The sequence below is a fragment of the Tauraco erythrolophus genome, chromosome 5 (genome assembly GCF_009769465.1).
Source record: "Tauraco erythrolophus isolate bTauEry1 chromosome 5, bTauEry1.pri, whole genome shotgun sequence".
In the NCBI taxonomy this organism is placed as follows: domain Eukaryota; kingdom Metazoa; phylum Chordata; class Aves; order Musophagiformes; family Musophagidae; genus Tauraco; species Tauraco erythrolophus.
The window spans coordinates 51555659-51582140 of record NC_141469.1 but is presented as its reverse complement, the minus strand read 5'-3'; the positions used below and the strand labels follow the sequence as shown (position 1 = coordinate 51582140).

Genomic DNA, 26482 nt, shown 5'->3' with positions numbered 1-26482 from the left:
GGACTTGCCCTTGTCAGCTCCCAAAAGAGCCTCATCACTGGTTCAGGTATAAACACCAGGCTCATCTCTCCTTCGAGTTCTACTACCTGGTTTGTAAATACAGCAGGAAGATGGCACTGCTGGAGAAAAGATGAATACAATTCCTTCCCAGTGTGTATACGCTACTGTTCCTTTTTTGCTCTTGGCACTGCCTTGGTTACAGTTGTCGTTGGGATCTGTTGTGGGGATGAGCGTAGCTGAAAATGCCAGTTGCTGCTACTTTGCCCCAACCCAGACTGTGATGGAAATATTGATACTAGTAATGTTAGAAATCAGTCTAGAAATGCTGAGAAGATCCTGCAGCAGGTGCCCAGCAGTGGCCATTGCAATCCTTGCCATCCCTGATGTCCCCCTACTGCCACATGAACCCTGGTATAGGACTGGCAGAGACACCGCACAGCCTCCGGTGTTGGGGACGTGCTGCGTTCTCCACATCTCCTTTCTACCTGCTCTGTGCTGTTGTGGGTCAAGGCTATGGCCATACAAATGTACTTTCCTTGGTGCTGTGTCTGTAAATTTTCTCAGTGTCCATTTTTAAATTGTGTTAAATTTTGCATTTCTTGATGATTTTTAGTGGATTGAGTGTGCGTCGTTTCTAGCAAACATGATGCTTCCAGTTTCTTCCCTCAGAGGAGATTAAATTCCAGTACATTCTTGTTTTATCCTTCCGAGGCATGAGTGTAATGAAGTTGGACAGTAATGGTCGCTGCATTTCACTTTTTTTCTGCTCTTTCCCCAGTGGTCTAAGCATCTGTAGGTTTGAAGGCACTTATAGTTGTGGTCTTCGAGTTCAAAATAAATCAGAAGAGAATAGACCAAAGCAGGACAGAACGTTTAATAAGATATATAGTGTATGTATAAACTTGCACTTAATATGTGGAGCTGACAAAGCAAATAAATGCAAAGTCCTGCGGATCTGCCTTTTTTTTGTAATCTGGGCTTGAATAATAGTAACATGATCCAAGTGAACAAAAGAGATTTATAAAGGCTGAGATTGTTACTCTGTTCCAGAGCTGATGAACTGTAATCCACACCAGATACTTCCAAAACGCATTTGCTCCTGCTCCAACTACCTTGCAACACAACTCCCCTTCCCCTTCCCCTTCCCCTTCCCCTTCCCCTTCCCCTTCCCCTTCCCCTTCCCCTTCCCCTTCCCCTTCCCCTTCCCCTTCCCCTTCCCCTTCCCCTTCCCCTTCCCCTTCCCCTTCCCCTTCCCCTTCCCCTTCCCCTTCCCCTTCCCCTTCCCCTTCCCCTTCCCCAGATGTTTAGCTACATCCCTAATATTTTTGCAAACTCAGTATTGCAGAGAGGTTACCAGCCTCTTTCTTAGAGAGAAAATGCATTTCACAGATTTGTGATGGTCTCCTTGATCTTTGTTAAGGTCTGCTAATTGTTGTTCAGATCCTCCTGTGCTTCATGTCTCCTCTGTTATTCAAATCCCCAGCAAATAGAGGTTGACAACCAACGCAAAAAATACCATAGTGATTTTGTGCCCTGTGGTGCTTTACAACACGAAGAGAACTCACAGCAGACAGCACGAAGGTTTTTTGTCTGTGATGAGAGAGCTTGATTTGCTTGCGTCTTGGGTAAAAATAACCGTTTCCTTTTAAATATGTGCTTATCTTTTTGCAGTGTTACATAAACTCTCTTGACGTTACCTGCCAAGTGTGAATCGGCTGCTTCTGCCCTATATATGTTTTGAGAGAAGATGGAGGTTTGAAACTCTTTAAATAGGAATCTTCCTGTTGATTCCCTTGACATGGCTTGTAATGCTCATTCAGTCTCTGTCATCACCTGTGCCAGGCTGTTTTGGTTTCTTTAGCCATTTTCCACCTGGCTTCTCCTGGCTACCCTAAATCTTTGTCTTTTCCTTGCTTCCTCTCTACTCCTGTTTTCTTCACACCTTTGCTCTTGCCTTTCCCATGTATCTGCCCCACTCGTTACAGCAGCACCAAGGAATCAAGGTTAGCAGGGAAGCACAGCCTTGAACATTGCACGGCATGACAGCAGCATCTTTCTCCTGTCTGGTGAAGGAGAATTGAACTGGTTTAAAAATATAAGCCACTCTTGAACTCAGAGTCCATTGCATTTACTGCAGTAAATGCACAGAGTCAAGATCAAACAAGGACTGAGTATGCTGGCCCTGGATTTAACTATGGTAGGTGGATGGAGATCACCCATCCATAATTTCAGAGTCACTTGGAGCTAGTAAGTTCAATGAGTCCATGGAGAGACTTCTGCTGGTGCTGCACAAGCCTTGTCCTCCTTGTTGTAGAGGTGGTGAGACCCTGTCTGCTCCCTTCTCTCGTCTCCAAGCACCTGACTGGCCTGTGAAATACTGAAATACCCTGTGAAAGGGCTATTCCCTTGAGTGCCTTGTCTTGTTCAAGGAGAGTAAGAAGGAAAGGGAAAGAGAGAAACTGGCTAACTTGATCTGTCAAGGATCCATGTGGTTATCTCCAACGGTGCTGAGCATGCCTAGCCATGTGTCTTCCATCACTTTGCACTATTGCAGCACTGCGAAACTCTGAGCTGGTTATGGTTCTTATTTTAAATTTATGGATTAATGTGTGAGTAAACTGTGAGTTTAAACTTCAGAGCTTAACTTCAGCAAAAAATGCAGAGTTGAAGGCTAAAAACAAAGCAAGCTTTACGGATTGACCAGGTTTGGTGAGACTCTTTATATTAACTTCACTTCAGCAGTCTTGGTGAACTCTAAATATTTATCTGTTAGGCTAAACATAGGTTAAGCCAGGCTGTGAAATAGCTCAGTTGTAGAACTGACATCTAATCAGAATTTTATCAACTGATCCTCTGCCTGGTTAAATTGCCACCTGGACTAAAATCCTAAAAGGGTTGCAAACTGTTCTAAAAACCCACTATAAACAATGAAAATAAAATAAGCCAAGAAAATAGAGGTTGTAAGTTCTTACCTTGTATCATTCAATTCCTCTCACCTAGTTGATTCATTTGGATCAAGGACCTCATCTCTAGTTGTTACTCTAGCTGCTATTCGAGCACTCAGACAGAGGAAGCTATGGAAGATGGTAGAAGTAGTGAACAGAGTAATGTCAACATGCTTGATTCTTTTCCTCACTTGGATTAGTTCTATACAGATACTATTCTGGTGGCTTCAGTAAATTACTTCCTTGAATTTCATTAGAATGCATTAGGAAGAAAATGAGGTTTTGTGTACATGGACAAACTTCTATTGTTTACACCTATATAGCAGAGAGAGAGAATAGTAGAGATCCAAAAAAATATTTTTGGGGAAAAGAGCATCTAACCACACTGATTCACATCACATCATTTTTAGCAGAAACAGCAATTTTGAAAAACAGAACATCCCTTGAGGGCGTGTGGGTGAATGAGTTGAAACAATACAAATAAAATATCATGGACTTCAGCTTCTGCGATCTCTGTGACAACCTCCCCTTCCCTCCAAAATAACACACCCCTGTGTGGGAGCTTTGTAAAACCTCAGGCTCCACTTTTCCTCTCGCCTGTGACAATGGTAGCTGAATGACAACAGATCTTACAAAACTGTGACTTTTCTCCTGGTGTGGGGTTTTTTTTGTTGACATTTATCTCCCAGCCTTGGCAGGCACAAACTTCATGACTTTAACACTGTCCAGAAAGTCTCTTTTAAGCAGGATGTTTTCAGGAGAGTAGCAAGACTGGTGATAAAACAGCGACCCATTGCTGAGTGGTGAGATCTGCAGCTAAAGGGCAAGAGTGTGGAAAGGACCCTGTTTGTCTTCAGCCTTGAGGCTTGTCCTTGTAAGGGTCATCCACATCACCACAGAAGGCCTCAAGGGTTTTAGAGGATGAATATACTTGCTAGCTGTCTCAGAAGATACTGAAGAAACTGAATGGTGTACCTATAGGCTGGGGATGGATCCTAGTCCTACCTCACTACACCTCTGGTTGACCACAGTGATGGCGATGAAATAGGAATTGTTTGGCATCTTCATTTCACCTTAGTGTCCCAGGCACAAGGAAGCAGAGGGTTTTTTCTGTTGGCTGCAGGGAAACTCAGGTCTTACAATTTCAGTCTTCCTCATTGAAAAAACTTCTGTGCATTTTTCTCCCATCTCTTTCTGGCAGTGCTTGAGAGTGGGATAGGTCTGGCACCATATGACACTCCTTTCTCCCTCTGCCCCCATCCTCCCACTTGGGGAGGCCCTGGGCACCGAGGAAGACAGGAGGCAGCCCTATGTCCACCTGAGAGCTGCCGTGGCTTACTGCATGGGCATACACCAGCAGGATTTCAAAACGTCCTTGAGATCATGTTTTGTCCCTGAAGATGCATGATGCCGTTCAGAGCCCAGGGACAGTGTTTCACTATTTGTCTGTGGTCGCTGATGGGATGACCAGCCCTGTGCAGACCTTCCCTGCGGCGGGCAGCTTGCGAAGGGGGCAGATGGAGGGAGAGAGGTGGAACTGTGGGTATGACCTGAAATCCTCCTGCTAACACTCCCTGGATGTGGCTGTGACCAGGCAGGAGAGGCTCAATACAGGGCTATCTCAGCTGCAGCATCTAGACTGAGACACCACTGCGCTCTCCTTTGTCAGAGAGAAACAAGGAAACTGGATTCTAAGAGATTTTATAGTTTACGTGTCTGTTTCTCAAGCGATATTTGCTATTTGTAAAACTGGTCAGACTAGGGCTTCCTGAGCAACGTTTTCAAGAAAAGATTATGACTGCATGAAGCACTATTCTGGAGTCGCCCATGGTGATGACAACTCCCTCGGCACCTTTTTTTTCCTCTCTGACATTTCCAAAAAGAACAGCTGTGCTGCCTATGGTCCCCTGTGCCAGGGAAGCAGTTGCTGATGTTATCTTCCCCTCCCTTCTGACGGCTTTGCAAATTGTGCTTCTTCTAGGTCTTCTGAAATAGTCACATTGGAGAGAAACGGTCTTCAGTCTTGCAAGCCAATAGTGAGCTGTCAGGTCCAGGGCTGAGCACAGAAATTTGAGTGATTCGTAATTCTGCATCTTCATCTGCACTTGGATGCAGCAACAGAGCTCTGTTTCAAGATGCAACCTTTTCTGTGCTTTTAGAAAGCAGATGAGTGTCTGTTATATTCATTCTTCTCTCCTTTTTGCTAGAGATGCTGGAGTACCTGATGGGGAATAAAGGCTCTATGAGACTGCTTTTATTCTTACTGCTTTTCATGCTATGGTGGTTTAAAGAACTCACAAATGAGCTAAATCTGTGTTGCGGAAGACATTGAACAAGAACAGAGTAAGCCCTAAGGACTTTTTATTACACATGAAATAAAGAAAACTTATAACTTGTTTTCAAGATGTAGCATGTTGAGGAGTAGACCTTGACTCTCACACAGCTCCAGACCTTGATCTACAGATTAATGTCTTCTCTGAACTGATCCTAAACTATTGTTAGACATGGCTGATCAAATGAATCACCTTTTATGGAGTTAGGTTCTTTTATAAAGGATGTTGCCTACTGAATTGGGAGAGCTTTTTTACCCTTAAAGTTTTCTTAGGGCAATAGTGTTAAAATGATACTTTTAACATGTTAATTAACAGAAAACAAGTTATTGAAGGCAAGAAAAAAATTATCTGTTTTTCTCCTAGTAGCAGAAGGATCTCTTGATTCACTTCCCTGTGTTACTTATGTCCATTGGCATGAAGGTCTGTGCTTCATTATGCCTGCTTCTTCATAGGCTAAAGGAATGGGCAGGTGCCTTAGGTGACTTAAGCCATAATTTTACTGATACTTTGATTATACGTGGCTGCTACTTAGTGTGAAGAAAGGATCTCAAGATGTAGAGCCCAGAGATGTAAAGTGCAATGGCATTGGGAAACTAGCCCTAAAATTGGCACTGAGAGCTCCCGCAGTTTCCATTTGGTCCCCAGAAGAAAGGGCAGAAATTATCCCAAAAAGATGGTTTGAGCACACAGAGAAGTTAATCCGTAATAAAGTCAGGTGTGAAGTGACAAAACTGCTCTTACTGTAGGGTAACTTCTCTGGTGAACGCTCTAACTCTGGAACAGGATATCTCCAGGGAAACTATTCTTGGATGTGTGTTTCTACACATATAATATACATAGTGTGGCTAAGGTATCATTCCACAACCACTACAGTAATCGTGTACTTCCCTGTTGCAGACAATCCCTTAGGAAGCAGCACGGTCTCTGGAGGCTGATGTGGTTAGCCTTTGCAGGACAGTTTGAGCTCGTTTTTGGAAGGTCTTCTCAATGCCAGTATCTGAGTACTCAGGAAACTGTCCCGTGTGATGCTGTAGCATCTTCAATTAGCTTTTAAAGAAATAAGAAAATAATTTGCCTGAAGCTGTTCTGTTTACAGTCACTAAATTGTTAGGTATTTCTTTCCCTTTCTTCCTAGTCCTTCATTTCCCTCCGTATTGCACCCTTATAAACACACGGTGCTGAGTGTCTGACTTTGCCCTTCATGAGGCAAACCTCTTTCAGGGACAGCTAAGGAAGTTCTTCCAAAGGTGTAACCAGCTGAAGATAGGTAAACCACCAACCACTGGTGCAAGGCGTTGGAAAAACACTAAAACAGAGACCCATGTCTCAATTGCTAATACAAGTATTTAAATGCACTGACAGTTTTATTTAGTCTGTCTATTCAACTTGTTTTTTATCCTCAATGTCTATGTCAGGCTGGAGTGAATATTTTGGAACCAGAGAGAATGTTCTCATTGTAGCTGTAAGATTATTTTGTGTTATAAAGCTGATCAGTTTGGCTCGATGAGCCATCTACCTTGACAGGCTGTTGTAATATTTACATTAAGCAGGTAGGATTTGTTTTACATATGTCTGAATCTGGGCTACCAACATGTCCAATGCCCCCAGCATGCTGCTGTCCACTGGACGCTAGTGTAGATGTCCAGCTGGAGATCCTGTCTGTTGGTGATGGCTTGGGTCACTTTGAGTCATGACATGGGCAGTGCCTTTGCTGTGAAAATTAGCAGGTGATGAGGCATGGCAAGAGCACGCTGCTGGAGGTTAGATTGCCAGCTCCCTCTGAAGGACCAGAGCCATCTCAGTTTGAAGAAGACAGTTATAATTATCCCCCTTTTCAGAGCCAATAATGAACAGACATCATTTCCTATGCCACCTTGGTTTTCCTTCAGGGGGCTATCATCACTGCTAACAAGACCCAAGTCTACTTAAATTGTGACGTTAACAAAATCACAGCCTGGGCTGGAACAGCCTCGGGCGCAGAGGCTGGCTGAGTCACCCAGATGCCACAACCTGTCACAGAGAATTCGTGGTTTGGATTCATTTCAAGGCAGTCTCTCGCACAGCAGCCCCGACCCCTTTTGTGGGAGCAGCAAGGTCAAGCAGGATGTTCCCTCTCCTAGGAGAGCAGGGGCAGGTCTTGAATTACCCAGGGAAATATAATTGCAGCTCAAGCTCAAAGTTCAGCATTTTTCTTTACTTATACTATGCAAAAATAGCATGAAATCTGAGAGATTAGAAGTAACTAAGAAAACCTAAAGAAACCTGTAGCATGTGCAAGCTACAGAATACGAAGAAAGAGCAGCCTGAGCAACTCGGGCTTAAAGTAAGACATGGTGCAAAAATTGTTTTCTCTTTCACCCACTTTTTTACAGTGAGAACAATCATTCACTGGAACAATCTCCCCAGGGATGTGGTAGAGTTCCCATCGCTTAAGGTTTTCAAGATGCAATTGGAGAGGGTGCTAGATAATCTTATCTAGGCTTCCTTTCCCATGAAAGGTTGGACCACATGATCTTTTGGGATCCCTTCCAACCTAGACTCTTCTATGATTCTATGATATTTGACTTTGTTGAAGATATCCATTTTGTGTTGGTAATACAGTACACACTTCTGAAGACATCTTTTGTAATTAAGGGGTTTCAGGGCTGGATTCCTGCTTCCACCCTCATTTGTGTATTTTATCCCTTGATTCATCAGTTATATCCCTGTAGTCTAAGAAGACAAGACACAATTTTATGGACAGGTTCTCAACCTGTATCTGAAGCCTCTAAGGTCGCTTCTTTAGCTACAGACTGAAGAAAGACTCGTGTGCCTAGATGGTATTGCCAGGTTTTCCCCAAGATACTGGCTGGACTAACAGAGGACAGCGCCTTTTCTTATGAATCTCTCCCAGCTTGAACTGAAAAACCACAGCAGCCATTGAAGCAGAACTCAGATTCTCCCTCCCCAGGCATCAGTTTTTCACTTGGCGATAGCATCGGGTTCCCTCTTGCTTAATCCTGCTCTCTGAATAAGCTTCAGCAGGAGGATCAGCTTTACCCCAACCTGACCTGAGCTTTAGTTGTTAGAGCACTCCTGAAAACTGAGATGTGAGGGTGTGAGCTCCGTCAGCCTCCTTTGCCAAGCAAGTGCTGACAGTGGTCGACGTACAACACGAGAGAAAATGCACAGCTACATTTTTGGTTGCTTTCCGTGGTATTGAACGCAGCATTGTGTGTAGGTAGCTGTGTGGGGACAAGGCGGAGTGGATTTTTTTGTCAGACTTGGCTAAAGGAATTCAGGTTAAAAGTATTTCTGATAGTTCTGTTAAAAAAAGGGGATTCAAAAAAAAGTATTTTTCACATTTTTTATAGCATAAGTGAGCATTTCTTACCATGTGAGCTTTCAGAAGACTGTAAACAACATTCCAGCCATACTTGTGCTGTGGCTGGATATGGACTTTCTGGAACCTTTAAATGCTTTTACAATGTGTGTTCGTTTTAATGGGAGGGTGAAATATCTCACTGAAATATCTCATATTCAGCTGGGTGGAGCCCATAAAACCACAAACAGTGAAGATTTTTCCATGTCCAATGGGTTTGGGGAGTTTTGTTCTGAAAACAGACTCATAGCATCCCTCTGATCCACCCTCTTCCAGCCATACATGCAAAGGAGAAGACTGCAGAGCCAGGAGGAGCAGAAGCCAGAATGGTGTTTCTCTAGCAAAACGTGCTGTTGGCTATGTTATCTACACAAAAACAGTAATGTAGTGAGGTATTTAGTCAATTGTGTGACTTGTGTACATCTTATGCCAGTGTCAATACTCATTTAGGCTGAAATCCTGGAAACTGAGTTCTGAGATACACCAGGAAATGTTGTACTCTTCCTTCCCCATCCCTACAATAAGCCCATGTTGGTTTCAAGTTTTAAGACAGTGATTCGTGGATCACATGCAGTTCACTTCTTATAGTACTGGTTCAGGGTCTTTGTTGAATAAGACATCGGATTTGATAAGACAGAAGAACCACTTTTTAAAATGGGAAGTTTTTGTGGCATCTTAAGATGCTACTTAGTCATGGTGGTGGAGACGTTTGCTCAATACTCAGCTGGGCATCTGACAAGGATCTGCGGTTTCTCACCTTCTGAGACCTCCTTTTACTGACTTTTCCCATGAGGAAGCAAGTATGTTTTCAGAGCTTGATGTGTACCAAGATGTGTTAGCAATGTAATTTAGATACCCAAGCTGACCTAAAAGGGATGTTATGTTACTTTTAGGTCACTGAGGTCAGAGGCAAGTGCCACCAGAGCCAGAGCTGTGGGTTGCACTTCATAGCATGTTCTGTCAATAAGAGAGTATAAAGACAACATTCATTATGTACTGACTGCAGCCCTGTTATTTCGTGTAAATTCAAGTTCTGGTGGAGAACATATGAGTAAACCCAAGTCTTGGGTTGAAAATATCTTGAAATTGAATGCATCATTCCCTTTTTATTATTTACATCTTTGTCACTGCTTTGTGCCAACTGGAGCCTCAAACCTGCTTGTAGTTGTGCTGGCTTGTTGAATCTGTGACATAGCAGATACCACAATTAGTTCTATTTGAAAAAGAAATGTGTGCTAAATATGTGTAAATACCAAGTTTCCATCTGGTGGGCTCTTCTGTCTATAGCTGCAAGAATCAGGTTACGCTGGTACTGTCACTCTTGTTAAAAAAACAAAACCCCTTGTCCCATTGCAAGCGTATTTTGCTCACTGCATCATAAAGTTTTTATAGTACAGGTGGTGACAGTAGGAGGGGAAGACAATGCTGAGGTACTAAGCTCCAGGAGACTAGTTATGCCTGTTGAATATAATCCAGAGATCAAAACACTGAACAATAAATGCGAAAAGCACACGAATCAACAGACTGAATGCTGCTTCTTAACATTAATTACATATGTATCCACATAATTTGAAAAATGCAGTGTATTGGATTGTGTGGTAAAATGAGGTATAGCATTGCAATGCTTTAAAAATTTGTCCTTGCACGTCTTATTTTTGTCATAGATAACTTGATATTAGCAGCATTAACATTTTTTCAGCCTTTTTATATATACGCTGTGATTTTCCTTGGACTCCTTTTTCAGTTAAGGTTCTAAATGAAGAAGACATTCAATGATCCGGCTGCCATCTCATTACGTACAATCTCAATTCCTCTGTGAAAAGGTGACATTATTATTTTATTAGTATAAGGCAAAATCAGTGGTCAAGATTGCCTGCAGAGTACCAGTGCTGTTCTTTGAGTTGTCTTGGATGGACTTGAAAACCAGATATGAAGCTGGCAGCTGCTGATGGCAGGTCTTACATTGCTTTCCGAACACCCAACTGACACACATCACATGTGATTGCTCCCTCATGCACACTGTCTGTCGATAAAAGAATGTACAACTATTGATAAGTATCCAGATTTTCCATGAAGAAACCTCTTGGGGGTCTTTCTAATTTGTGTTTTCTCACTTTCATTTGAAACAATGTTTGAGTTTTACTCTTCAAGAGTGGGGAAGACTGAAGATTTTAAGTGTGTTGTATAGAAAATAATGTCGTTCTGGAAGGTGATGAAAGCAGCTGGTAAAAGTTTCATCAAGCTCTACCTTTGCTGAAGTCAAGAGGAGTTTTTAGTACTTTAGGACTTTAATACAGCACTTGATCAGAATTAGTGGTTTTAAATTATGTATTATATGTTGAATGCTAAAAGCACTAGAAGCCATCAGCAAGGTTTACAGGCTCCCACCAGCTCAAAGAAGCTAGTCCCATGCATCTTATTTTTCCCTCTTATTTTGCTCTGAATCTCCTACCCAGGTACTCATAGGTTCCTTGCTGTGTCAGTTCCTGAGCACCTACCAAAAGTTAGAGACGGTGCGCTGCTCCTCTGTTTTCTTTGTTTGTGTCAGCTGGTGTGAGTAGATTGCATGAGACATGCAGATTACTCTTGGAGATCTTCAGTATTTAATGGAGTAAGTTTAGTATAAATAAATGAATACTGCTGTTGTTTTGCATCACATAAGATCACCTTGGTTCTCTGCTTCTGGCCACTAACTTCCCTGTGATGACAAATGTTTTTTTATAGTAATCTAGGAGTAAATAGTGATTAATAGGCTGACTTCAGTCTTTCACCCTGGTTAATTTCTTGATTTTGTTGCTCGAGGTCTACTTGTGTGTCGTGGTTTTAGGCTGATCCAGCAACTAAAACTCACACAGTCTCTCCTTCTCCAATAAAGTAGAGAGGAGAGGGAAAAAAAAAACCAAAAGGACTGAGGGTTGAGGCAAGAACAGAGGGAGCACCCACCAACCATGGTCCTGGGCAAAACAGGCAGCGCTTTTCTCAAAGCAAAACAGTTTATTAATGATTACTTAGAAGGACAAAGGGAAATAAAAACCGATTACTTGAGAGGACAGAAAGAAACAAAACCAGATCTTAAAACCGACACCTTCCCCCCCCCCACCTTCCTTTTCCTCCCGGCTCTACCTCCTCCCCCCAGCAGCACAGGGGGCAGGGACTGGGGGAGTGCAGGTCAGTTCATTCCGTGCTGTTACTGCTGCTTCTTTCTTAAAGGAGAAGGAGTCCTTACACCCTTTTCCCCTGCTCCAATGGATCCCCTACCCACGAGGAAAAATCCACAAACTTCTCCAACGTGAGTCCAGCCCACTGGAAACAATCCTTCCCCACAGATTGCTCCGGTGTGGGCTATACCACAGTCTCGGGTACTTAGGGAGCTGCAGCCACTCGCTCCGGCGTGGGTCGTCACGAAGACTCCAGATGCCTTTCTGCCTTGCCGTGCCCCCAACACGACCATCCTCGGGCTCAGGCATCTTCTCCCCACGGGCTGCGAGTGGGTCGCTGCTCCACCGAGGCCGTCCTGGTTGCAGGGGGGCAGCCTGCTATCTCACCATCAGCCGCAGGGGAACCTCGGCTCCAGCACACCTCCTCCCGCTCCATCCTCACTGACCTGCTGTCGATGCAGCTGTTTCTCTCAGATCTCAGTCCTCTCCAGGTGAACTCAGCCCAGTGGGCACCCTGGGAGTGGGGTGCCCCCGAGTTCCCCAGCTGGCTCCGCCGCCGCCATCCTCCGTGGGCAGCGCCGGCCCGACGCAGGCAGCCGCCCGGCCGGGAGCCAGGGAGCGGGGGCAGTGCCCTCCTCCCTTCTCTGGTCGATCCTGGGCGAAGCACCTTTTCCGGTTCCCTTGTCCTGACTTAAATAGGGCAATTCGCAGAGGCGCCCTATTGGCTCAACCCCGAGGGGGATGGCAGTCTGATCCGGTGGCCAGAACTAAGCCTAACCCGGATCCAAAACCGGGGAGGTCGCAGGGAGCAAAATCCCTCTCCTGCCACCAGAACCACCCCCCCCTCCACATCAAACCATGACATTGTGCTCTACAAGCATTACATTTAAAGGCAGCATTGGGAAAGGTAGAAGCTGAAACAACAACCCAGGGCCATGCCTTATGTGAGCAGTGGGAACAGGCTGCTGATGCCCTTGTGTGTTCTCAGAGCACTGGTGGCTTGGGCACAGGTGGGCAAGGGGCAACAGAAGGTGAAGCCATAAAATCAACTGTGAATATTAGCTTCTCTAAAGTAGTAGTTGTGTTAGGCATGATACAGAAGCTGTGCTAATCCATAAAAGAAGTTGGCATTTCCAGCCCATGTGCTGACTCGCCCATCTCGGCTGTCTCTAGCAATTTACAACTCCGTTCTCCTGTATGTAAGCCAGCTGCAATTTGTTGGAATGGTTTAAGACTAGAACTTGAAATGATGCTTGAACCTTGAACAGAAATCAGTATGGTTGTAGTTTCAAAATCACCAGTGACAGAGTGATGGCCTGGAAGAAGTATCAGGGGAGGGAGAGAACATGATCTGGATCAACAATTTGTACACAGTCTCAACAATAACTGGGATCATTGCACAATAATCCAAATCATGATTTTTGCCCACAATTGCAGGCAACTAATATTGTTTACCTATTTCTTTCAATTCCCTATTCCCATGATAGAAGTTAATGGGACTTTTGAAATATTTCATAATAGAAGCTGATGACGGTCACTGAAATAGAACATTTTGTTCTTTAAAGAGAAGGGGAAAAAAAGCTTAAGCATGATGACATGTTACATGATACTTTGGTAGCATGTACATGAAGTTTAAACTCTACAATTTATTTAAGAATAAAAACACACTCCAAGTTCTTTCAACTTGCCTGAAAACTACTAAGAAATCTAGAGATTCCTCCCTTCTCTCAGTATGAACTGTCAAATTTAAAATGAGGATTTGGATTCCATTGTATGCTTGTCCAATTTGTGTCTGGTACCAGCTGTCTGTCCATCAGCAGTTTTGGGAACTGTGGGGACTGAACTCTGAACCACAGTTCCATTCTTCACCAATGCAAAATACTTTCAAGGGTCTGTACAAAAATTGCTACCTGTGCTTGCTCTTCCTTCTCAGCAAGCACATCACAGGAATGGGTGTACATCACTGTAGCTGATGACTAACATAGTGATTATAAACAATGCTCAATACATATTTTTTTCACATGCTCAGAAAACCTCTGTTTTGAAATCCATGGGAACTATAGGTCATTTTGCACCCAGATTTCTACAGAGTAGCTGAGGTAGAAGTGTAAGTTTATAGATACTCCTGCACATGTTGCTTATACAATATAAAAATATATTTTGTTTGATAGCATTACAGTGCAAAAGCATTGTAAAAATGACAGCCCTTCCCTGAGGTCAGATCTTTACAGATAGGGCACAGCACAACTTCAGGCTTTTCTAGTAAGATAGTTCCAGAGTTTGTTGAATTACGATGTCTTCATTAAAAAAGAAAGAGCATGAAAAAACCTTAGGAAAACATAACAGAGATATGCAGAAATTAAACTGAAAAAAAAAAGATATTTGAGAAATTTTTCCTATCTTGTGGGAAAGTATCTAAGCTAAAAAACTTTAGCTTAAAGAAATTAATGTTATGAGGACCTTTATAAATATTTATAGAGTAACAATATAGAAATATAGAACCACTGAATTTACTATGTGTTTAGCAAAGGCCTCTGATTGACAATAGAGAGAAATTAACATGAGAAAATCTCTCTGACAGCTAGACAGAGAAGCCATTTGCCTCATCTGATCTTCTATCATAGCTATCTCCGTGCTGACAGGGAGAAGAGCGGTGTTTATGGAGGCGTAGGACTGATCGTCGCTCATCCACATCCCTCCGGAGGCAGTGGGGACCGAGCTGCCAGCCTACACCTCTCTCCCGCCAGCCCTGATGCCCCAGGTGTCAGGAAGCTGTCTCTGAAAGGCTTTTGTTTATCGGGTTATTGAAGTGAAAGACTAATAGTAACCGGGAGAATTTCCCACTTCAGTTAGGTGAAAAATGAGCACTTTTTTCCCCCAAACAAGATGGCAAGCCTCTGACACTGGGAGATCATCAGGGAGAGGACACACAAGTGCATCGATGCCAGGGTACGGAGTGCACAGAACAGCAGCGGTGAGCATCTAGAAATGTTGCTGGCACTATGAAATTTAAGTACAGGTGCAGACAACAGTCTGTTTGTAGTTGAATGTTCAGACAAGGTTTTTGGAGCCTGACTTTCAGCCAATGTTGGTTGGAAACTGAAAGCCAGGAGTTTAGGATTCGCTTTTTAGATAGCTCATCCTCTTCTTTATGAATATTGAGGAAGGTTTAACATAGGCAGAACCTTCCTAGCCATAGCTGGTGATTACAGTAGCTTGAGGAATGCTCTTGGCATGACACAATCCTTTATAAAAAGCAGAAAAGGCAAATGCATTTAAAAAAAAATAAATCAGGTACTTATTTATGGAGCTTTTTTCATATGCAGCATTCATGCAGTGATTAATCCTTGCAAGAACTCAGAATTACCAAGGAAAAAGCATTGTTGTTAAGCACTCAATTCCAGGATTGATTCTCTCATAAAGCAAAAAAAGAAGAATTTTGCACCCACCACCAGGAGTCTCAGAAGCCAGATTTCCAAGCAAGGATGACACAACATCATTGGGTGTAAAGGGCAGCAGGGTATCAGTGAGGTTATCAGCACCAGGTTATCTAAAAGGCTCCTTGTTGGTTGTCTTCAGTTTCTCCATCAGCTTTTCTGCCAGATCAGTTCAGGGGTACCAGACCAGTCAGAGGAGTTTGTGTGACAGAGTCACAGGCATGGTATGCACTGTTGGTATTTCTGATCCCAGCTTGTGACAAGCCCAGATTACATGGGAATGAGACCGCTTGGAGTGAGGGCATAGCTGAAACACACTAGTCTACCCTGATCAGGGTTTAGCTTCAGATCAGTGATGACAGCCCATTATGCAGTATTTTCTTCTGCTGGGCAATCATGAGTGCTTTGTATACATTATTCTTAATTGCATTCAGACAATGTGTCCGTTGCTGCTGCACTAAAGCAGAACAGCACCAAAATACGAGTGTGATGGAAGTGAGGCTGGGAAAGCACTGCTGGAACTGGGCAGGGAGAGCTTCTGCCCTGTTTATTTGTGCCAGACCTGGCTCACAAGCACTATCAGTCTCTGGATTCACTTTTTCCCTTGTTCCCTGCCCAGGCAGTCAGGTGTGAGACAGGGAGAAAGAGGGGCAGCCTGTGAAATGACACAGGCACAGAGAGCAGGGCATTTTTGAAAGAGAAAATGCATTATAAATATATATGTAGGGTTTTTTTTGCCTGTGATATTGTTTCATTTAGATGACTAGAAGGGAAGTGAAAAAATCCATGCAGTTGTCTTTGTTTATGTTTTGCCTTTACGTTTTGCCCCTGTGTCAGTCTGGGTAATGGAGATCCTTGAGGTCAACCTCACTTTCAGGCCCTCCTTTGCTGTGCAAGTCAGGGATGCCGCAAGGAAAATGCATTGCTGTTTCCAAACCACTGTTTCCATTTGAATTTGCAAATGATGTGGAAATGTTTCTGTTCGTCTTGAGTTTGACCGAAGCTTGTTTTTACAAACAGTAGGACCAAGTTAAGGCAGCCATGGGGTTGTGGATCTCCTGGCTCCAGCACTTCGTGTGTGCTACTCCTGAAACCTGGACTGCAGAGCCTTCCTCGTGTGCGGAGTAGGGTGCAGGGCAAGGCATGCCCTGCGGCTGCCGGCATTGATGCCAGCCAGAATTGCAGCCCAGGGTGAAGTTTCAGCAGCTACCACTGCCCTCTGACAGCCCGGTGATTAGTTCATACAGTCAGGATTTAGGACAGCACATTTCTGCTTCATGAAAGAGACTGTGCAAACAAAAGAAACTATTTTCTGAATTTCCTGCATGCACCTAATGACACTACTTTAATGGCATGAACTGTACAACACTGTTATTCACGTCTTGTTTATCTCTCTCAGTTTTGACCTTCAAATTTTTTCAGTATCCTACGACTACACGGATGTACTCACTGTCCAGCGCAACTGAGGAAGAACATAAATCTGTAGTTCACCTTGGCCACCAGACAGGGTTGGGTTCACTTTCTGACTGGCCTACGTTAATCAGGTATCCCACTCTTCCTGCTGTAAATCAGGCAGCTGATTAATAATCACAGTGAGAGAGATAATTAGTACTGGCATGTAGCTGTTTTATGGATCTCTCTTCTGGAAGCTAAATCCAAGCATATGGGAAAACGTAGCTAAGACTATAAATATGATTCCACTTAGTCGTCTCTTCTGTTTTCTGTTATCGCAGCAGTGTCAGCACAAGGAAAACAATGAAAGTGAAGAGATGCTGTTGCAGATTTTATTACAAGTTCGAAGACTTGGGACTTTTTTTTCTTCTTCAAGGACACTGTGTTAATCTGAAGAAAGAAGGCTTGATTTGTGTTCATTTATGCCTGCCACAATTATTTAAGAATTAACTTCAGTGCTCATATTTGAAAAGCTTTCGTTCTCTTTTAACTATTTCTGGCAGAGTTAGAAAGATATGCCTTGTGCTTTGTGTCATGACAACTTGTCTTCTCCAATAAGCCACATCTTAAACTGTGTCAGGCCTCTCTACATTCAAAGTAACTGTCTTCTGTTCATTGCTCTTGGATTGATGTTGTTACTGGGTGTCTGCAGTGCAGCCAGCAGCAGCTAGCAAGGGTTTCCACAGAAAGTGAAGGCTTTAGTAGTGAAGCACAGATGGGCACCAGGCAGAAACTGAACCCATGTAGCTGGGAATCTTTAGGCAGAGCTTCTTCAGATCTTTATGTTGATCTTCATGCAACACACTAAAATTGAAAAAAGATCTTCTTTTGAGGACCCATTCACAAGGCAAGTGCCCTACTATCAACTTCTGAAACTTACTGGCACAGTGAAAACAGAAAATAAAATAAAATAAAATAAAATAAAATAAAATAAAATAAAATAAAATAAAATAAAATAAAATAAAATAAAATAAAATAAAATAAAATAAAATAAAATAAAATGTGGAGCAGGATTGTTTCTTATCATACTCTGTATCTTTGCAGGATCTCTGTAAGGCAGAGATTGTCTTTTGAGAACAGGAAGCAATTCACCGTGAAGCCATTTCCTTGTGTGTGTTTTGTTATGGTGGCTTTTTAGATTATTTTTAACTATTTTGTTGAGCATTCATAGGGTGAATTAGTAAATGTGACCCCACTAGAAGTGAGAGAGGTCAAGGATGCTGGGGAGCTGGTTTCCCATAATGCTGTGTTGGAGTTTAGGTAGGCTGCAAGAGAGAGAGACCTTTGTGGTTCTGCTCCCCATGAAATAAAAGGGGGAGCATCCTGTTGGGGTGTGGGATACTGTCAGGGTGTGCAGCTTCCAGCAGCTCAAGCTGGTGAGGAAGTCAGACCTCTTTTTGGGGGAAGGAATGGGAAAACACCTGCTGCAGTGGAGGCAGAAGAACTCTTCCTTTTTCTTTTACATGATCATTGTTGCAGTCTCATCTTGGAATAGGTGCCTCAAATAGCTTTTTGTTGGTCTTTTGAAATGGTTGACCAACGTTCTCTTCCACAAGAGTATTTTCTTTTAAGACCTCCTTTTGCTTGTGAAAGGTTTTAGAAATAACTTCTGCCACAGCCATTTCCATTCAAACCTTAAGGCATATACAAAGCCCTTACACAGCTGCATCAGCATGATACAGTTTGGATTAGTTTTTTTTTTTTCTTTTTAAGATAGAAATTGTCAGAAGCAGTATGAGGTGAATGATGGTAAATGATGAGAAATCGTAATTCAGTGCTAAAATGTTTTAAATTCAATTGTCTCTTGTAAAAAGCCAATACCATAAGAGAAATTAAACTGCTGCTCTGAAGACGACATAGAGAGCTCTGTGACTTGTCCTCATCTCATCTTTCTGTCCCAGAAACTCCTTCCATAAATCATTTCTCTTCCAAGGCCTCTGTTCAGTGTACTACTTCTTTTTCTGACACTTAACTCACTAGCGTTGTGTACTGTATGTATTATGCATTGCCTTTTGTGCACGCCATATATTACGAAGAGCTTTCTCTCCCTGAAGGTTTCTGCAGCTATTTCTGTGAGTTTGTCCTACGGGGCATTTTATGAAAGTCATCAGTTAGCCTTTGCTATGAAGAAAGAGATAATAGTAACGGAAAGTAGGCCAAGCTCATTAGACTATGATTAAAAGGCAGATTTTTTTTTTTTTAATGTAGTGAATGAGGTTCTAGTGGGTGGGCTCTGGGCAAAAAAAGTCACAGGTGCTGAGTCCTTGGGCCATTCTGTCTCTTCAGTTATTTTATAGCTTTGATTAAATACTGACTCATGAAGAGCACAGTGACCTTTAATTTCATTCAAGTGACTTTCTTTTACAAGTCTGAAGAAATAAATGTTGTGCATGGTCCTGCCTTTTCTGTCTAGGATGAATCTAGAGCAGAGAGCTGGGACCACAAGTAAGTTGTTTCAAAGCAGGCTGGTCATTTGCCTCTTACAATGCTGTATCTTCAGCTCCTCAGGAACATGCATGTCTCTGCCAGAAATAGAGGATTTTGTCACTGTGGAGGTCAAATCAGGATTTAGGATTTGAATTTTCCTCCGGAATTATTTTAGAACCAGCCTTGAGCTCCCCAAACTGGTAAAGTCCCAGGCTGGCCCAAGGACCTTGGTCTGAGGTCTGAGAACCTGTGCTCAGTCATCTGTGTGGAGCCCAGTGCTCCCTCCTTGTCTCTGGTGGGGCTGCAGGGCCAGTGGGACCCCACACACACCTCTTGCACCTCTTCCTCCAACAAGGTGACGACCTCTCTATTTTAGTATCTCAGCTGAACTGGAATAGCAGAGCTGGAAACTTCATCTCCATGGCTGGATTAGAAAACAATTCATTAGGTGCGGTTCAAGTAGTAAATGGTCTGTACAGGAACTGAGTGGGGACTCAATTCCCAGGTGTTCAGCTCCTACCTGCAGCCCTCCCTTCCTTGGCAGCTTTGGCCTCTACCTGAAGGGCAGATCCTGCCTCCTGCATGAACGACCACAGTGCTATGGTTCCAGTGTGACCATCTTGGTGACTGGGAAGATTTGTCAGGGTGCAGGGCTGGGTAGGATGCCTCTTATTTCACCAGCAGACCTGGAGAAGCTCTCAGGCCTCATCCTGCTCTCCTCCATTGACCAGTGGCAAAGGGAAAATTATAGACTGTAGTCTCTGGTTTAATTAGCCACCTGCTATTCCTGTCCTCTTACATCCACAGTAACTATTTATACACATCAGCCTACAGGCAAGGCTGTGGCTCGCTCTTTTTTCTTGACCAGCAGTAGTCTTTACATGGAAAGTGGCAATTCAGCTAATTTAGAGGATGGTTTCCTTCTTTTTGATTATGTGTAACATGGCGGGACCAGCGTTTTTCCCTCCTGTGAAGAGTCGGTATTTCATTGGCCACCACAATCCTCACAGTTTGTACTCCAAGTGATTGCTTGGCACGAGAAATTTCCATAAGTATGCAACATTTAAATACAACTTGTTATCATGTATCCCTTCCCCTCCTCTCTCCTTAGATGTAAAGGAGCGTCCCACTATGGCCTTACTAAGGAACGGAAGAGGCGTTCCCAAGACTGCTCTCCGGACCATGGCTCCAGCTTAACAGTAGCTGCCCTGAGCCCTGAGCTCTCGGCAGCTGCGGCCATCGCCTTAATGACAGATGAGCCTGGGCTGGTGAACCCGGCCTTCAGCCCCACCTCGGAGGACAGCCAGTCAGCCAGCAGCCCAGGAGACTTGCATCGCAGCAACCAAAACAGAAGTAAGAACTAGAAGTGATAGTTTCAGAGCCTGGCAGCCTCTTTCAACATTCGTTTTCCATGAAACATATGTTATTGGAGGCTTTAACAAAAAAAGAAGGAGAATGGAAGCTTTAATTTTACATGGCTTGTCAAGTTGTGCACTCAGTGACCCAACAGATTTGAGGTGAAAAACAAATTGGCGTGGCTGGGGGCAGCATCAAGCCAAAGACAGACTAGCTGCACGCATGCAAACTGCACGTCTTAAGAAAGATTGTTTAGGCAATCCAGCTCAGTTGGAAAAGCAAATGGTATGTGTTATGTGCTGAAGAGATGGTGCAGCTTTGTAATGGTTTCACCAAAACACAAGTAACCCACATAGACCACACCATGGGCACCCACCCAAATGCCTGTTAGGAATTGTGTTTGGCATTGGCCAAGTATTTGTAGAAAAACAAACCTTAAGAAGTTCCCTGGGAGTTTGGAGGTCAGCTTGGAGGAGCTGGTCCTGCCGAAATAACTGCGGTCAGGGACAAGTTGCATCAAGAAATCTTGCCTTGGTCCTTCACCCTGTGATACTGCACTTGGCTCTTATGAGTGTTGTATTTGAAAAACATGGCCTGGCCAAAGGCAGACTCGGAAGTGTTAACAGTGAGTTCAAAGTAAGTTCAGGCCTCTGAAGCCAAAATGAATAGCCCACCTTGTGTTGCACCAGCTGAGTGTTGAGAGAATGGAAGGGCTGAAGAAAGGCTAGAAAATGAGCAGCACTATCCTCTTGTATGCATGGGGTGAGAGAGGTGAGGAAAGGGAGGGGTAGGAAGAGAACACCAGAATGAAATTAAATCCCATCAGTTTTATTGACTTTAGAGGCTGCAGTCTGGTTTGAGGCAATGTTGTATTATTAGGTTACAATATTTGGTCAGCATGCAGAGCTCGAAGTGACAGAAGAGCAACAGCCACGAAGATATCTTCAGCAGGACGGAAGAGAGTGACATGTTTTGAAAGTATTATGACTATTTTTTGGTACTGCCTTACCTCAGTTAAAAGATGTGACTTAGTTGATCCCTCTCACCTGATAATCTTTGAATTGTTGACTGTTTGTTGGTGGCTTTGGAAGCATTGCAGGATTTTGAGGCAGTAGTGTCAATTTCTTTTCAAGAAGAGTTTTTAACAACTTCCATCTTTTTTTTTGATGTTGTTTTTGTCAAACTTGTATAGCTTGGGAAGGGCAATGCTTCTTCCTTTTATATGCATTTTTCACAGGATTGATGCCGATTCTGCCTTGACTGAGAATTATTCTCTCCCAGGCTACCATGCTCACAGGAGATTTCTGTGTGTGGCTGGCAAAACAGACAGGGAACGTGGCGATGCCAGAGTGTGGGACAGAGGTAGGATAAACGCACCTAGATTCAGATGGGTGCAATCTTGGAGTATCAGCTGGTGTCAGGTGCAAAGACGAAGTGCAGGCAGCTTTGCTATTGTTATATCCCGTTGCACACCAACGGTTGCAGAAATGATGTGGTTCTAGCTCAGAACTGCTGAACTGTAACCATTTGTTTTCTCCTGCTGTTGCAGCTCGACACTTTGAACGCTCCACTATAAGAAGCAGATCTTTTAAAAAAATAAACAAGGCGTTCAGTGTTCTTCGAAGGACAAAAAGTGGAAGCGCTGTTTCCAACCAGACTGACCGGGAAAGGGAGACTGTTGGAAATCCTGCTGCTGGTGAGGAAGGTAATGCTCCTGGTGTTATCGCTTAAAATGGGCTAGAGGACTCTATCCATGTGGGAACTGGATGTCCATGACTGACATGGCTTTCATGTGGTGGGCTGTGCATGATTAAAAAACCCAGAAAACTCAATCTTTCCTTATTTTCTTCTTTAAAAAGTTGTTAGTGACTTTTGTCAGTGGCGGGCAAGAATATTGCTGGGGTATGTGAGACCTCATGTAGGGCTGTTTTGGTAACAGCCTGCGTGCTACGGCCAGGCCGGTATCTAGCATGCAGGATGTGGGATCTGGGAGTCTGGGATCTATTACTAGAGCTGTCATTGATTTTCTCTATCATTTTGTTCAAGAGGCTTCATCAGCCTGTATCTGTCCCCCTAAAGCAAACGGATCATAATGATCACACGATATAGGAAATTCATGAGTTTTGGCTAATATTTACAAAGCACTGGAAATTCCCAGTGGGAGGATGGTAGAAAAGTGCAATGCTGTAATCATTCCAGCACTTCTGTGGGATCCTTGGTGACAGGTTTTTACTACCTCAGCCAGACAGATGATGAGGTAAGAATGCTCTGCTCTTAAACAGGGGGGAGAGGCAAGTTTGGCTGACATACGTCAAGGATGAGGGGTCTGGCAGGCAGTAACACTTAACATTCAGCATTCCCAAAGCAATAAGCAAATGTTATTAATTGCTTTGGACTGTAATTATGAAGCCAACATTAGCATTCACGCATCAAGAGGAAGTGATGATAGAGTGGGAATCATTGTCTTAACCAAGGTCTTCTCTGAGCTTATTATTCCTTTGCTTGATGCCTCAGCACATGTCTCTTCTCAGATCAAATGTCCAGCGTAAGGGCTTTAAGAAGACAAAATGTATACCTTGTCTTTCCTCTGTATTTCAAGTTGTCATTGAAACTCACACAAAATTAGGACAAAAGGCTGCCAAATGCTGTGTTTAGGTATCATTATTCTTGAAGTGATGAATCAGAGAACAACGTTCAATATTTCTTCTGCTTTGTTTGCTTATTACTTCAGGAGAGTTTCACTACATTACTGTGTTCCTGTTACTCTCTTAGTCAACATACTTGCTGATGTAGCCAAAATAAAACCCAGTAATTCAAAATTGTGAACCTTTTCCATAAAAATAACATGAATCTGCTCCTTAGCCTGGAAACATAATTAATAACTTTACTGTCCCAAATCTTTTATTATTTTTCCCAAAGTAAAATTTTGCAAATTAGTTGTCTACGGCTCTCTTTGAGCAGACAGATATAGTTCTCATTTTGTAGCAAATGTTCCATCCATTGTAAGTAAAAACTTGCCCTTCTTCAGCTGGAGTGATATTCTGCATGTCTCAAGTTCATACTTTTCAAAAGACACCTCTTCAGGATGGAGCATAGGCATTTCTATGACTGCTTTCTACCTAGCCTTATCATTGACATTAGTAATCCTTCCACTGAAAGCTAGGTTTCATGCCTAGAGTGTGTGGATGGTCTGGATGCCAATGATACCTAAAGAGTAACCCAGTGCAGTCCAGATGTTAACAGAAGGAAATGTGAAGATGACGCTGGCCTTTACATTTCCAGCAGAAAAAAAAGCGTTCTTGTCTGCTTTTTAAGAGCCGTACAACAGGACCTTGAAGTGGCAGTCACTCCAGGGCCCCGTTGACGGTGTCAAGAGTGTCATTCTCTCCTTGGCTCTGCTTGTGGTCTCATTCCTCTGCACCAAGCACGCCTGTAAACTTCCAAATATATTCTACTGCACTGGAAAAACCAGGTAGGCATGTAATCAGTTAATGAGCAGTTACTCTTACATATGAGATCACAGAAGCTGTGTACCCAAATGACTATTAATTACATATGCAAAGAATGCATTTTGATTACATAGGTCTGGAATTTGGTCTTTAAAAACATGCAAGCAAGTAACTTGCAGCAATACAAATACAACTTTGATGAGGATCTCTACTCAGTCCTTTGCAGCAGGTGCTTTGTGTAACGGCATCTCAAAGGTTCTCTCTGTTTCTTCTTGTTGGAGAAAGAAATGAACATATTTCTTTCTGTAGCAGTTATTATCACTCTGCCAGCTGGAGGCTTGTTTTCTTCTCCAGTTCTGTATGTTTTCTGCTTTTATTTATTTTTTTAAATCCTCAGCTTCTCTGAGCAGTCTGCAGTCGGATTCTTGGTTTGAGTTGCTGGTCAATCTTTAGCGATAGTTGCCATATGCTCTGTCCTGTGCTCACTAGAAGTCCAGACCAAATGCATTGGAAAAAGGCAGCCCCAAGTGTCTGTCTCCCCATTGCTACCCAGCTTTCCTGTGAGTGGAGGTGTTCCTAAAAGTGGTGGCCTCCTGGCCTTGGAGATTCCTGCAGCAGGTGTGAAAGCTGCTGGTGCCATCTTGCCCCAGGTTTCACAGATGCATGTCTGCGACCACTTAAGAGCACACCTCAGCCATGCGCCGTTGCTCCAGGAGATCAGACGGTACCTCATCACCGCTCTGGTGGCTCCTTTCCTCACTAGGCTTAGTCAGTCCCTGACAAAGCTGGATAAAGGATAAAGCCGAGACAGTGCCAGCCTTCACAGCGGGCGCAGAGTGAAATAACCTCATCTTGCTGATAACCTCTGGTTGATAAAAGATCTGTCAGATCATCTGACAAAGTCCATCTGTCCCCAGTTTTCAGAACTCCCTCCTCTTAGTTCAGGTGTCTCTGTTTAATCTGTGTTTTGCCTGTATTTTGGTGAAAGGAGCTCTGAGAACAAAAACCATAGTGCGTACCTATGTATTGGCCCTCAGCACCAGCAGCACTGATGTCAAATTAACTATTTTCCCACTGCAGAGTGTGTAGATGCCTTAAATCTGAACCTGATATGTCTGTTGGACCAATGCTCAGTTGCAATATGACTGTGAAGGTGTAAATAGTCATTCCTGATGTGAGAAAAAAAATATTCAAATAACCATGATTCTGTTTAACTTGAAGCTGAATGCAGTACTGGTTTTGGAAAACTCCTTTGCTAACCAAGGACACTGAAAAATATGATGTATAATGGCAAATGTGTTTCTGTTATAATTACAGCAGAGAAATAATTACAGTCTAATGCTATCTTATATCTAGAGCTGGTAGCAGTCATTCACTGTGGAGATTACTTCATGATTTTTTATTTGCAATCTGTGATTTGATTTATTTAAACAATGTCATGTGCCCCCGTTTTGGATTTAAATGATTCAAGTTTTCTTTGTTCCACTTTTCAAATGTTTTGGTGGCATTTTCAGCAGAGAACTGTTCATTGTCCAAACTGAAAAAAATGTTAGAAGTGGATGAAAAGTGTAAACACTGATGAGAAAATGTTTGATGGAAGGAGAAGTTAAGATTTTCTCATTTTTAATAATTTGGTCATTTGTAAATAACCCATGCAAAGAAGTATTTGTCCATAGTGCAGCACCCAAGCTTGTGATATCTACCTGAGAGTAATCTCATTAATAGCACTTACAGCTGCAAATAGCTTTGCAGGTCTGAAGTAGATGTTAGGAAACTTTAAGAAAGACGATTTCATTCTCAGATGTGAGGGAAGGCGACAGGGACATCCTTCCGGCACTGGTGCATTTAAGATGTAATATCTTCTGACTGGATCTAGTAGTGTAAATGACCTTGACAATCTACTTAAATGGTAAAATATCTCCAAGCAAAGACTGCTCCAGCTTTGCTATGCTTATTTGTGTCACTGTGCTCTTAGCTTGGCTTTACACTCTTTAAATTCACTTCCAAGAAAGACTGTATGTATGCACCCTTTACTCAAACTGATCTACAAATACAAGTCTTAAACCTGCTAATGCTTTAGGAGGAAAATATTAGGGAATGCAATTGCAAAAAACTCTACACAGTTTCACAGTAAAAGGGAGCCGTGCTGCTGCTTTTCGAAAACGTTCTTCAGTTCCATTTTGCAGTCAAGCCATTGTAAAATAAATTGAATTTATGATTGCTTGAGGATGTCAAATGTTGTTCAAAGTCAAACTCATTCTTCTTAGTCTCATGGTGGGTGCAGTGCTGCCATCTGTTATTGCTTTGCAGCAGACGAGACGAAGGCAGCCCTGGCAGGCACTGGCAGGACTGCATAACAGACTCTCTTGTTGTGTGGGTGTATCTCACTCCTAATGTTCAGTCTGAGACCTCTTGGGTTTTATATATACATATAAAATAGATAGGTAGATATTATAAACACTTCAATGTTTAGGAAAGGTACACGAAGAAAAAGAAGGCAAATGAAACGCAGATGGCTCTAGGTATCAACCATTTCGTGGCATTAAAGCTTTTGTATGTGCAGA

At 43.0% G+C, this 26482-nt stretch overlaps 1 protein-coding gene across 3 annotated transcripts in view; it reads left to right on the top strand.

The window, feature by feature from the left end:
- Positions 1 to 26482, top strand: part of LNX1 (ligand of numb-protein X 1) — a 68307-nt gene that overhangs the window by 13074 nt on the left and 28751 nt on the right. For all 3 annotated transcript variants that reach the window (XM_086611725.1, XM_086611724.1, XM_086611726.1), the window contains exons 2-3: positions 20225 to 20466; positions 22019 to 22174. In XM_086611725.1, coding sequence (XP_086467851.1) covers positions 20225 to 20466; positions 22019 to 22174 — 398 coding nt within the window. The remainder of the gene's footprint in view (positions 1 to 20224; positions 20467 to 22018; positions 22175 to 26482) is intronic.